This window comes from Lichtheimia ornata, assembly GCF_029851405.1.
Source record: "Lichtheimia ornata isolate CBS 291.66 chromosome Unknown scaffold00036, whole genome shotgun sequence".
Classification (NCBI taxonomy): Eukaryota; Fungi; Mucoromycota; class Mucoromycetes; order Mucorales; family Lichtheimiaceae; genus Lichtheimia; species Lichtheimia ornata.
The window spans coordinates 116,588-129,639 of record NW_026695356.1 but is presented as its reverse complement, the minus strand read 5'-3'; the positions used below and the strand labels follow the sequence as shown (position 1 = coordinate 129,639).

The 13,052-nt window shown below is 43.3% G+C and overlaps 6 protein-coding genes across 6 annotated transcripts; 2 read left to right on the top strand and 4 right to left on the bottom strand.

The window, feature by feature from the left end:
• Positions 1-306: 306 nt before the first annotated feature.
• On the bottom strand, positions 307-885 carry O0I10_007429 (uncharacterized protein; the record flags this gene model as incomplete). The annotated part of the gene is made up of 1 exon (XM_058487445.1): positions 307-885. The coding sequence occupies one exon, from the start codon at positions 883-885 to the stop codon at positions 307-309; it is 579 nt and encodes a 192-aa protein (XP_058341745.1).
• Positions 886-1,567: 682 nt separating this feature from the next.
• O0I10_007428 (uncharacterized protein) lies at positions 1,568-2,386 on the bottom strand (the record flags this gene model as incomplete). The annotated part of the gene is made up of 1 exon (XM_058487444.1): positions 1,568-2,386. The coding sequence occupies one exon, from the start codon at positions 2,384-2,386 to the stop codon at positions 1,568-1,570; it is 819 nt and encodes a 272-aa protein (XP_058341744.1).
• Positions 2,387-3,564: 1,178 nt separating this feature from the next.
• O0I10_007427 (uncharacterized protein) lies at positions 3,565-7,869 on the top strand (the record flags this gene model as incomplete). The annotated part of the gene is made up of 17 exons (XM_058487443.1): positions 3,565-3,661; positions 3,724-3,865; positions 3,925-4,088; positions 4,141-4,330; positions 4,415-4,626; positions 4,683-4,795; positions 4,852-4,960; positions 5,019-5,233; positions 5,288-5,385; positions 5,446-5,520; positions 5,581-6,318; positions 6,385-6,493; positions 6,554-6,663; positions 6,723-7,329; positions 7,388-7,504; positions 7,573-7,693; positions 7,751-7,869. 17 exons carry the CDS (start codon positions 3,565-3,567, stop codon positions 7,867-7,869), a joined length of 3,336 nt encoding a protein of 1,111 aa, XP_058341743.1.
• Positions 7,870-8,367: 498 nt separating this feature from the next.
• Positions 8,368-10,217, top strand: O0I10_007426 (uncharacterized protein; the record flags this gene model as incomplete). Its single annotated transcript, XM_058487442.1, has 8 exons — positions 8,368-8,421; positions 8,475-8,543; positions 8,594-8,822; positions 8,889-9,126; positions 9,187-9,281; positions 9,341-9,618; positions 9,673-9,909; positions 9,981-10,217. The coding sequence occupies 8 exons, from the start codon at positions 8,368-8,370 to the stop codon at positions 10,215-10,217; spliced, it is 1,437 nt and encodes a 478-aa protein (XP_058341742.1).
• Positions 10,218-10,341: 124 nt separating this feature from the next.
• Positions 10,342-11,012, bottom strand: O0I10_007425 (uncharacterized protein; the record flags this gene model as incomplete). The annotated part of the gene is made up of 3 exons (XM_058487441.1): positions 10,342-10,652; positions 10,723-10,874; positions 10,948-11,012. The coding sequence occupies 3 exons, from the start codon at positions 11,010-11,012 to the stop codon at positions 10,342-10,344; spliced, it is 528 nt and encodes a 175-aa protein (XP_058341741.1).
• A 249-nt stretch (positions 11,013-11,261) lies between these two features.
• O0I10_007424 (uncharacterized protein) lies at positions 11,262-12,943 on the bottom strand (the record flags this gene model as incomplete). The annotated part of the gene is made up of 9 exons (XM_058487440.1): positions 11,262-11,576; positions 11,641-11,700; positions 11,789-11,832; positions 11,887-12,196; positions 12,252-12,386; positions 12,448-12,487; positions 12,541-12,578; positions 12,639-12,749; positions 12,803-12,943. 9 exons carry the CDS (start codon positions 12,941-12,943, stop codon positions 11,262-11,264), a joined length of 1,194 nt encoding a protein of 397 aa, XP_058341740.1.
• Between the last annotated feature and the right edge of the window lie 109 nt (positions 12,944-13,052).

Here is a 13,052-nt window from a genome sequence, read left to right as displayed (position 1 = left end):
AGGGCTGTATTGGTGATCAAAAAAGTAAGATTACCTAGCGATCTATGTTATCAAGTAGCACACGAAGAATGCATTTTCGAGGTTATGTTAATTGATGTACCCTATCTTTGGGTTCATCCACTGGAATTTGTGTACGATCGTAGCTGCACACCCATGTAGACGCTGACGCACATGCCAAAACAAGGGCCAAGCATATCATCAGTGTGGAGAAGGCGTATTCGATCAAGATGATGGTGTCCGAGATATACAAATGTTTGCAGTAGAAGACCGCAATTGGCAATTGGCCTGCTGTAATGAAGACCAACATCAATGCAAATGCACCAAAGGACGCTCTAAATTGAAGCGTTGGCGGGGTTTGAGAAAAATCTCGCGTTGCAAGAGAATGCTGAGAGCAAGGAATACCGATAATCCAAAAGTGCCAGTACCAAAGGCGGCCTCCAGGTCAACCTTGCCCGCTTGGCCATATGTTGAAAAGGTAGCGGTCCATAAGATGCTCGCAAGTATCGTTACGGCTGTCCATACGTATGCAGCAACAATGAATAGGAAGAATGTTGGTTGCGAACGTATCGAATTTGGAATAGCTGTAGTGCGCAAGGTATCAAAATAGATGCACCATGCAAGCGATCGTGCTATCAGGAAGCAAACAATAGGCATAACAAAGCCTACTCTACTTGTAGCTGCCCATTCATTCACTGCATCAGCGTTTAGGTCGAATACAGCGCCAATGAGAATAAGGCTACTTGTAAGCCCAACAAGGATGTGTCGAATTGCATATCGCTGTCGTCTGTCGTCGATTATTAAGAGGGCAATGGACCACAACAAGGTGATGCTGCTAAAGATTATGATAGGTACATCCAATCCGATCACCGATGTGATGCCCCACATAGAAACGAGACGATGGGAAAACAGAATTTTGCATGACACGATTCACTGGCACTGATTTTATATCAAGGTTATGCGCATGTGCAACCAATATGATTGCCGTGGCAGTGATGCTATCACTGAAAGGGATTAGCACCATCGGCATCAGCCTCACGCCCATTCCCGAGTACACTCTTACTGTTACAACGTGCCTTTTTTGCTTATTGCTTTATTGTTAGCTGCTATCTGTAAATTTCTTCAAGCGATGAAGCCATGATGAACGTCCTCTTGTATTCTTGTATCACGTGAAAGCCATGGTCACCAAGAAAAAGACATGTACCCTGTGCTAAATTTATACTTTGGGTTGTACAATGAGCCTCTGTTTTCTGTCACACAAGCTTTCATTGCGTTTCTTTGCATAATACATCAATACATAGTACCTATTGGCATAACCTTATGATTGCATGTGGCCATCCAAAGCACATTATTATAAGAATAAATGAAAATTGTATTATGATACATAGTTTGACACTAAATACAGAGCTCGAAGCAAATGCTTTCTAATCGATGGAAAAATGATGACCATCAATGACTCCTCCGCTTGTTGAAACGTGTGCACAGCGTTAAATACATAATAATACGATAATGGATATCCTGTAAAAGGCGTAATGTGTACATAATACAGCCGCCATTGCACAATTGTGTTTTAGTAGCGATCTAGATCTTGAGCTTCCTTGGTATACACGTCGTCTGGATCATATCTGTAATTTGGATTTTGGGTGTGACCATCATATCTGGTATCCGGGTTTTGGGTGCCATCTTGTACAAAGGGATTATCCTCTTCATCATCACTTCGATCCGCCAAGCGATCGTGCTTGACGCCGACCCATCTTGGTGCACAATAGCATACGAAGACGAGTGTTATTGACATGACGACGCAATCGAGAATTCTGCCAGCCAAGAAAGAAACTGTCCCAATGATCACACCAGCACTGACGACCGTGAGAAGTAAAATGTAGATAGCAAACGAACGACAAAAATCGCGTACGGCCATCTTGTAGTCTTGCGAAAATGATAAGATGTATAAGCCAAGTATGAGTGGTACACTTCCATACCAGCCTATCCTTGAGAAGATGGGGAGAGCATCATTGTAGAATCCACTGGTAGCGTACATGATAGCATATACGATCATGATAATTATGCCAATAGCACTCCAGGTGTATGCTATGATTGGAATAATACGCTGCAATGATCGCCTTGGGCCAGGTACGCAATCGAGTATGACAGTGTATGAGATGCACCAGAGTAAGTATCGTGCCGTTGCAGCAAAGAGCGGAAACAATTCACCCCCCAACATATAAAAGAAGTCGAATATTTGAGAAGCGAGTAAACAAGCTCCTGACAACATGGTCAGCGTATGGCGTATGGCGTGTCTCTTGTCAAGCACAATTAATGCGCCTGCCCAAACCATTGCCACCCCGCTGAGTACAGCAGTAGGAATGTTTGTGCCGTAGAGTGATTCCATAGTGTTTGGTTGCCAAGGGGAAGGATCAATAAAAAAGTGTCTGGCTAGGTAAAAAGCTTTTGTTGACTTTGTCTTTATATAAAAGTAATCGTGATACAAGAATAGAATGGAGTATAGCGCCACTTTGACCACACAGGGCAACATTTTATAGCCTATCGATGTTGACCTATTTGGACGCACATGATCGTCATCACCTATCCCATTACGTTGCACATGCATTCTTGACGTTTTGATTGCACAAACGGAAGAGGGATATGAAACATGAATAAGACTGTAGTATGCAGCTATACAAAATAAGAAAACCTTGTCATATTTCAAAGCTCAAAGCTCGAAGCAGATTGTCATTGCTGAGCAAAGAAAGAAGTCTGTTAGGGGAAGATCGCACTAAAGTCATCTGAGGCTCAGCATCGTCTATTTTGTTACACGAGCCTGTTTGGTCTTTATTCAGCCATGATCTGGCGGCATGACAGCTGCCTATGCTTTAAACTGGCGGTGCCTCGTTCAATGAAAGAAGCGATCGCAAGGTGGCGCAAAGCGATATGAAATTATGATTCAACGACAAAGTTGGTATTGATCCAAGTTGCCGTTGCCATGTGACTACCAGCCAGCTAACGTTGGATACACATAGCTAGGTTGTGCCACACATGCTTAGTCACTTGCAAAGAAAAGCTGATAGAAAGATGATGGCGTAGAAACAAAGAGTCAATAGGAGGATTGGTCATATCATCATCCATGTCTCTATTTGCAATTTATTTATATGAGTGTAAGGAAAATTATGTTATGGGTACACATGTGGTGGGAGATTGATTAAGATGTGGGATGACTTGTAGGATCAAAGAGCATATGATGATAAAAGTGTGAGCCATCTTGGCAGCTTCAACGCGTACTCGCACAGTCACTGGAGAACTGCGGCGGAATCCAATTTCCATTGTCGTCGATTCAGAATGTAGCTTACAACTTGTTCTATAACCAAACTACTGTATTATGGTACGTGGCACACCAATGGCCTGATTTTGCGTAGCCACTCCTCCCATTCCCTGCCTGCACGTGGATTACACTCGTTGTGATCTCTTTATTGGCTTGTGTGGACATGGAAACGCATTACAGACTACAAAAGCAATGGGGAGACAAGCTTCTAACACTGCCGACTACTTTTGGTTCGCGTCTAGGACGAGCGCATGTCTGATGCTGGGCCTGTAGAGGATGTCATTAACGAATGCGACAAGACAATGACTGAAGCCGAGCCAGCACCCACCTTGTCGATAATTGACGACTGTAAGCACCATTCGAGTTCCTTCAACAACATTTCTCACACCACACACTTGCACGCTTTGTAGATGAGCAAATTGCTGAAAAAGAGTTGGCTCCACAGGATGAAGAGACCGTAGAAACCAAAGTCTTCCACTGGGATATTGAAAACTACAAGGATTTGCCCGAGCGTGTACAAGGACCTGTGTTTGAAGTGGGAGGACACAAGTGGTAAGTTCCTTGGCTCATCCATACGAGTTAGATAGGATATTGAAGTCTTCTTTGTATAGGAACATTCTTCTATTTCCAAGAGGGAACAATCAAAACGAGCTCTTGTCCGTATATCTTGAATATGCTGAATTACGCGAGAATCCCTCTCCTGATGTCTATGCATGTGCTCAATTTGTTATCGCCTTGTCTCCGCCCTCGGACCCCACTCGCTTTGCCTCGCAAGGTAAAGGATGCATATATACACATTCATCATTCGTGCTAAAACAACAACATAGTCTCTCATCGTCGATTCTGCGCCGAGGAAACTGATTGGGGATTTACTCGATTTATGGATCTCCGGCGAATTTACCAGGGTGATGCTCAGACCGGCACTGCACCATTTATCGAGAATGACAGCTTAAGGATAAGCGTAATCGTGCGCGTGATTGCCGATGAAACAGGTGTGCTGTGGCACAATTTTATCAAGTATGTAGGGGGAAAAGGGTTGTTGTTGTTGTTGTTGATCGGAATACTTCCGACATAGGCTAATGCTTTTATCCATCCCATCAGCTACGATTCAAAGAAGATGACAGGCTACGTTGGTATGAAGAACCAAGGTGCCACTTGCTACATGAACTCCCTCTTCCAATCGCTTTACTGCACAAACTACTTCCGCAAAGCCGTTTATCAAATCCCGACGGAGAATGATGATCCCAACAACAGCATTGCACTTGCTTTACAACGACTCTTTTACAACTTGCAATTCAACTCTAATTCAGTTGGTGAGTACTTGGCTAAGCGTATCGCATACAAGCGTGATCCTAACATCATACATTAGGCACTACCGAATTGACTCGTTCCTTTGGTTGGACTTCGAGCGATGCCTTTATGCAACATGATGTGCAAGAATTCAATCGTGTGTTACAGGACGCGTTGGAAGCAAAAATGAAGGTATATGCTTATCTTGGCTTGTTTAGGACAAAAGGCTCATCACTTGTATACAATAGGACACACCCGCTGATGGTGCTATCAAGAAGCTCTTCTTGGGCAAGATGAAAAGTTACATCAAATGTATCAACGTTGACTATGAATCAAGCCGATCAGAGGATTACTATGGTAAGCATCATGTAGCATCAAATGCTTTGCGGTTAAAATTAATGCATATCATCAATAGATATCCAACTTAATGTGAAGGGATGCAAGAACCTCGAAGAATCGTTCAAGGATTACATTGCTGAGGAGACCCTTGAAGGTGACAACAAGTACATGGCTGAAGGACATGGGCTCCAAGATGCCAAAAAGGGTGTCATTTTCGAAGACTTTCCTCCAGTGCTCCATTTACAGCTTAAGCGTTTCGAATATGATATGATGAGAGATACAATGATCAAGGTAATGATTTCATCTATATTGGATAAGAATAAGGGCTGATAAATCGGTGTATAGATCAATGATCGCCATGAATTTCCTCTCGAGATCGACTTGGAGCCCTTTTTGGATTCAATAGCAGACAAATCACAACCACACAAATATGCGCTTCATGGGTACGACAACATCATCTTTTTTTTTATTGTTATCAAACAAACTTACCAAGCTATGATTAGTGTTTTGGTCCACAGCGGTGATCTCAGTGGTGGACATTACTTTGCATTTGTCAAGCCAACCAAGGATGGAAAATGGTGAGTGTTGTCAAAGGCGCAATCAATGTTATCATGCCCCTAACTTTACATGGACAATAGGTTGCGATTTGATGATGATCGTGTGACACCTGCAACTTTGAAGGAAGTGCTGGAAGAGAATTATGGCGGCGAACCACTCAATGGATTTGGCATGGGTCGACCTGCACCTCGTGTATACAAGCGCTTCACCAATGCATACATGCTTGTGTATATCCGGGAATCCATGCGGGATGAGATACTCGGTGATGTGAGCGAAAACGACATTCCACCCCATCTTATCAAGCGTATTGAGGAAGAGCGTATTGCCCGTGAGAAGCGTAATCGGGAGCGAGCTGAGCAGCATCTTTACATGCGTGTGGTACTTGCCACGGATGAGAGCTTTGAAGCCAATACTGGTTTTGACTTTGTGAGATTGGATGATCGACTCCGAGTGGAAGATACACATGTACAAACATTGCGTGTACGAAAGGATCAAACGTATGGCGAATTCCTGCAAGAGTTGGCGGAAAATGCAGGTGTCCAAGTGGGCCATTTTAGACTTTGGCTTCTCGTCAATCGACAAAATCGCACTATTCGACCCGATCAGCCTCTTCCTGACAGCCCTGAGGAACTTGAACTTACAATGGAGAAGATGCAAGAGAAATACGTGACTGATTCGCAAAACACTCTACGACTCTATATGGAAACGGCAAAGGTTGTTGAGGATGATGTACCCGTATTCCCACCTCCTTCAACCGCCAATGGTCAAAGTGTTCTTGTGTTTATCAAACTTTTCGATCCCAAGACTCAATTAATACGGTAAGATGCCACAAGTACGTCAATAGATCATCAAGTTCACTAACGTTATGGCAACCATCATAATAGGGGTGTGGGCCACGTCTATGCTCCATGCAACGGCAAGGTGTCTTCCATCACTGAGGAGCTCAATATGATTGCTGGGTTTGAGCCTGATACGCCTTTACGCCTCTTTGAGGTGAGTATCTTTTGTATCGACACCAAATACCGTTGATTGACCATTGTGTTTGCTATGCAGGAAATCAAACCCACGATGATTGAAGAGATGGATCAAAGCATAACTTTCAATGACGCTGAAATCCAGGATGGTGATATCATCTGCATTCAACAGCAATTGAGTGATGAAGAGTAAGTGCGAGGATACATGTTTGATGTTGGAGCAATATAATGACTCGAAATGATGTTAGGATAATCGCTTTGAAGGAGCAAGGATTGTATTCTACTGTGCCAGAGTATATGGATTACCAAAATAACAAGCTCAACGTGCTGTTTGTGCCTCGTGACAAGGATCCAAATGGTGAAGTGGCGTTGGAGATGCACAAGAATACAAAATACGATGATGTCTCAGCCAAGCTTGCTGAAAAGATTGGTGCCGACGCTGACAAGATTCAATTTTTCGTACCCAACACTACCACCACGGACGAGCCTCGACATCCATATGCTCGTGATCCCAATGATACACTGGAATCAATGCTATATACACAACGTCTTGGACGACCCTTTGTAAATGGCAAGCTCTTTTATGAAGTCTTGGATGTCAGCCTATCGGAATTGGAATCGAAGCGCCTCATCAAGGTGACAACGTGTATCCCAACATTGAAGGATGGACAAACCAGCAAGTTATGGATATCCAAACAAGCACGTATTACCGACCTTCTCAAAGAACTCCAAATTGGATCGAATCTGAGCGTACGCGTGTTTGAAGCTATCAACAATCGTTTCCACCGCGAATTCATGTCTACTGATGCTTTAGCCCAAGTGAGCGATAGCCATGCAGCACAATTATATATTGAGGTAGGCGATCCATGTATTGTACATTTGCCGGAACCAGATATCTAATCCCCATGTATAGCCAATACCCGAAGAAGAACGAAACATGGGTGACGAGGATTTCTTTATTCGCGTTTTCCATTTCCAACACAACCAGCATAGAACACATTCTGTGCCATTCAAGTTTTTGGTTCGAAAGGTAAACGAGAGCGGACATGAAGGGATCATGTATGGGTAAGGTTGTTAACTATGGTGGTGTTTTCTTAGGACGAGCCATTTGAAGAAACCAAGAAACGGTTGCAGGCAAGGACAGGGATGGCAGATAAGGAGTGGAGCAAAGTCAAATTCAGCATTGTATCCCAATACTCGGCTGCACCAATTGATGAAGGTAAGGAAGGGTATGGCGTATCTCTTAGGCGATATGGTGGGTTAATGCGCCCTATAGATGATTACAAATTGAGCGACCATCAATTCAACCGAGAGGATTCACTTGGACTGGAACACATTGATCGAACCAAAACAAACCGGAGTGGATTTGAAAAGGGTCTTTCTATTCGTGCCTAGAAAAAAATATATCTATTCTTTTTATGCTGATCCATTATGACTGCCAAAACATTGCGATATAGATAAATTTATCAATGTGGGAGTTCAGGATTCAATGAGGGTGGATGGTAATGTTGGGTTGACTTGGGAAAAGGAGTGGATAAAGAGGGGTATTCTTCAAAATGGTCTTTCCATACGAGATTGAAGCTTTGATTCTTTGATGGTTGAGATGTTGTCAGACGCCTTTAATGTATGCTCATCAACTTTCACAGTACTTTATGTAGAACAATGCGTTGCTCAGCATTTAATAGATGTTATAGTTTCCATGGCGACGTACCAATCTTTATTTAGAGGGGGTTCAAATATAGTTTTCATGCGTTGATGGTGCGTGAGAGAGAAGGTCAACATCACGTGTGCGTTTAACAATGCTGAGCCAAGGCTAAGCGCTGCGTTACAAATGGGCAACCGCATGATTTCCTCCGCTGGATTGTGCTCTTCTTTATACCACCTTACTTCACTATGAGTTCAAGAAACCTTGACGACACCCAAAGCGAGATTTTGAACCAATTCCAGGTTAGCTACCTCTTTGACACTGGTTTACTTCTCTCTAACCTTGGAATGAGCAGGCAATTACCCACACTGATGACGTTGATGCAGCAGTGAATCGGTTGATACACTATGACTGGAACCTCGAGGTACGTGAGTACTAATCCATTTGCACCCCAAAGACACTCATACCTCTTAGCGAGCGGTAGAAAGTGTCTACGATCCTAGCAATTCACACGATGCCACGCGTGAAGCTCTCGAAGAAGAGGTCGCCTCCAGTGCAGCACAGCAGCAGCAGCAGCAGCAACACACACCTTCCACACAACGTCCCACTACAGCACCACAGCCTCGTACAGGTGTTTTTGCACTTTTTGCATGGCCATTTGGTATTGCTTGGAACATGACTTGGTCTATACTTTCCTTTGTTAGTAAGTTATCTAGCAGATGATTGTCATGATAGGCTTGATTATTCATCAGCATATGTGTGTGTATAGTGCGTCTCCTATCAAGGCCCTCAATCACTCATACCCAAAGCAGCACATCAAATCGTCAAGATTCTCGTTCACTTGCTCAACAATTCAAACGCGAGTTCGAGCTCAAGTTTGGTGAGACACACGTTGAGTTTTTCGAAGGCGGATATTCGCAAGCATTAGAAACGGCACGTCGCGACTTGAGGTTCCTTTTTGTCATTCTCCAAAGTGATGAACATGATGATACGGAAGAATTTTGCAGGTAAAGGAAGCATGGATATTCCATTATGGGGTAGAGGATGCTAATGTTGTTGTATCATAGAAATACGCTCACGTCCCAAGAGTTGATTGATTATATGGGTCAGCATAATATTCTTGTTTGGGCAGGCAATGTTCGTGAAACAGAGGCATTTCAAGGTAAGCACAAGAGGGTGCTTGTTTCTTTTTCATTTGCATTGATACCATGTTTCATCCAGTGGCTGGTACCTTACGGACAACAACATACCCTTTTATGGCTATTATTGCATTACAGCAGATGGGAGGAAACAATGGATTGAGAATGACTGTGGTCGATCGTATCGAGGGTACAGCATTGCCAGCAACCATTATCCAGCGACTCGAAAGGGCCAATCGACGACACAGTGCTGGTATGAACCGGTTAAGAATGGAACGTGATCAACGAGATATGGAACGGCGTTTACGAGAGGAACAGGATCGTGCTTATCGGGAAAGTCTTAAGGCGGATCAAGCAAAGGTACATTATTGAGAGTTGGTCCAATGGATATATGATTGACCCAGCTATGTAAAGGAACGTCAAGCACAGGAAGCACGTCAAGCAGCAGCAAAAGCAGCAGAGGAATCTCAGCGGGCTGAGCAAGCTCGACAAGAGCTTGAAGAGAAGCGTGAACAATACATCCGTCATTTATGCAGCACCCTGGTGGAAGAGCCCAATGATGCTTACAATGGCCAGGTTGCCAAGATCAATTTCCGACTCGCTGATGGAACACGCGTTGTGCGTAAATTTCGTGGGGAAGACACAATCGAGGTAGGATTATCAACATTTCGTATGCAGCAAAAGGAATACAAAATGGGTTAACAAGAGGTATCTCTTTGTAGGCTTTATATCACTTTGTGGAGGCATATCCTTTATTGAAGAATGGACAAGACCAACAGCACGTTGAAGCACCTGAAGGATACACCCATAAATACAACTTCACCGTGATTTCATCCTATCCACGCGTAGCACACGAATTCAGTAGCACTACCCAATTAAATGAAGTCAAGTCATTATGGCCAACTGCCACCCTGATTGTAGAAGCAGACGATGACGAAGAAGATGAGGATGATGAATAAATCAATATCCAACAATAATGTGTTTTTAGAAATACGTGTGGGTTTATTTACGAAAATGGACAATAAATTAAGGATGGATGAATTTGGTTCGTATAAGCAACTCGTCGTTCTTTTTTTCGAGTATCTAGAAGAAGAAAGCACCTGGTGCTGGTTCGCTTGCAGAAGATTCGCTTGCAGAGGATTCACTAGCGGAGGACTCGCTGGCAGAAGATTCACTAGCAGAGGATTCACTAGCAGAAGATTCACTAGCAGAAGATTCGCTAGCAGAGGATTCACTTGCGGAGGAGGAGGACTCACTAGCAGAGGACTCGCTTGCAGAGGACTCGCTTGCAGCAGAAGATTCGGAAGGTGAAGAAGGATTAAGAGCTTCCACAATCCGGGAGATAAGAGGAATATCATTTACGAGAACAGAGAGCAATGGAAGATCGGTACCGACTATTAAGGAGGTGGTGGTGGATAAGTTAAAGGTGTGCGTCTCTCTCATTAAACATGATGGTATGCTTACCAAGAGCACTTGTGGTCCACACGGTGGTGGTGCTAGCATCGAGAGTAGTAGTGACAACAACAGTCTCAGGCACGGTTTCCTCAACGTAAGTTTGAGCAACACCATTTTCAGTTGTGACAATAGTTTTGAAAACTTGACGCTTCTTCAACATGCTGTAAAGGAGGTAGATCGATCGTCAGTATACATCATGCCCAACAAAGGCGTAATTTAATATAGATGCTTTACTCAAGAGGGGAGGCAGTGACCATAGAGGCGCAAGCAGCAAGGGCAACGGCAGCGAATGTCTTCATTGTTGGTGATGTGTTGTGTATTAACAAAGGAATATACAAATGGATGATGCAAATCCTGAAATTGTTTTCTTGTGATCTTTTATATCTTTGATTTCAAGAGACCATCTTCCCCACCTCTCGGTTACTACGATTTGTTGTCAACATTCCTTATAACAAAGCCAACTGAGAGTGTGGTTAAGTTCTTGACTAGATAGATACACCAACACATATCTTGTACCTGAGAATGACTTTGAAAACAAATATCCTACTTTATTCTACCTGGATGCTATCAGGTTCAAACAATTCACAACGCAAAAGTTCGGCCACGACCCAACAATTTAAGCTGTTTCCTAATAATCTATATCGTTGCATGCGAGAGACTGTATCAGGGAAATCAAGATGAGGATGACACGAAGGTGGTGTAAATGGTCTTGGTTCAACTTTGCTTGCACTAGCGCTGTTTCTTGACTGCAGCTGATACTCTTGTGTCGGAAATGCATGTAAACGTGCGATTTCAACTGGCGTCAAAAATCGTAAACCGAGCTCCAATAGCGATTCTGGATCGTTCCAGTCGTAATCAATATGCTATCATCCATCGCCTATTAGCGTCCTTTTGCTTGAATATTGGTTTGACTTCATGTAAACTTACGTCCATCTTTTGTGTTTGCACCAACGAGCCGCTTGTTTGAAGATGATGTGATCCATAAGCCTATGTTGTGAAGAATGTTGAAAGGGCAGGAGGATGAGTATGTATGTATGGATTCGATTGATTGATCAGGTCACAAACACCGACATACCTTGGTTATGCATGAAGTTCGATTATCGCAAGGCCGTACAATATCTAATTCATCCAAGTCAATTCGATCGTAATAATGTATCATATCAAGACACTCACCAAATCGAAACCTGTCGCGCTTTACGATATCTTTTTCAGGAACACGATACTGCATGTCAACGTCAGCTCCATCTTGAATGAAATTCGTGAGCTCAGGAACCGAGATGGAAAGGTCACTCGTTGTAAAAGGCCACTGGGTATATAATGGATTGGTGTACTCTTGCTTCTCTTGAGAGATACGACGTGCCATCATGTAGTAGCGGAGACGATGATTGGGTATGCCAAATTGCAGTGGTGATAGCAAGCATTCCTTGATCTCGTAACCCATTTGGGATAGCTCTTCCACCAACAAGGCTCTTGATTGCGATTCCTACCAAGAGAAACGTGAATGGATTTGACAGATAAGATGATGGACCAATGTTTACCTCAAAGTTCTTGACATTTTCAAGAAACATGTACTTTGGTGGGTGTTCAAGCTTGGGAAGCAATTTGATAAGATGGACTAAACCTTGAGCTCTTGAATCATCGATATCTTGCATCTTTCCACCTTGTGTATAAGGCTAATCGTAAAATGAATTTAAATTATCTCTTTCTTACTTGTCCATTCCATTCATAACATACCTGACAAGGAGGGCTGAGAAGCCAACAATCCGCGTGGAACCTTTTTTGACATAGGTCGATCATTCTTATCTTTATCCCTTCCACCCTTCTTACTTGTCAATATCCTTTGCAGTCAAACGCTCAATGGTCTTCTACTTTGCAATATCCCATCAATAAAACATTGTATTGTCACCTTCCCTTAATATACGTACATTGGATGGCTTATGCTTAAAGTTGTACTCGTACACCTCGTTCGCAATCATGTTGACGTCGAATGCTTCAATAACAGTAGCGTGGATCTTTGCAATATTGAGAGCGTAATGCTAGGGGAACCATACAATGAGATCGGGAAAAGCTATTGCCAATCAAAGCATACCAGGCCACCAATGCCACTGAAGAATTCAAGGCAGCGTACTGGATCGTTAGCCATGGTAGGGATCGTGGTCGAAGACGGCTTTGAAAAGACAAACACGGAAAATTGACGGGAAGAAAGGTTGTCAGATGGCGGGCTTGACATGGATGGCTTGCTTCACTTTGAATGTTACACATGTCCATCATGGGTCTCATGATTTGCACGCTTGACCTTCGACTGCTGTAAATGACCATGCAATGTAGCTTGTGATAGA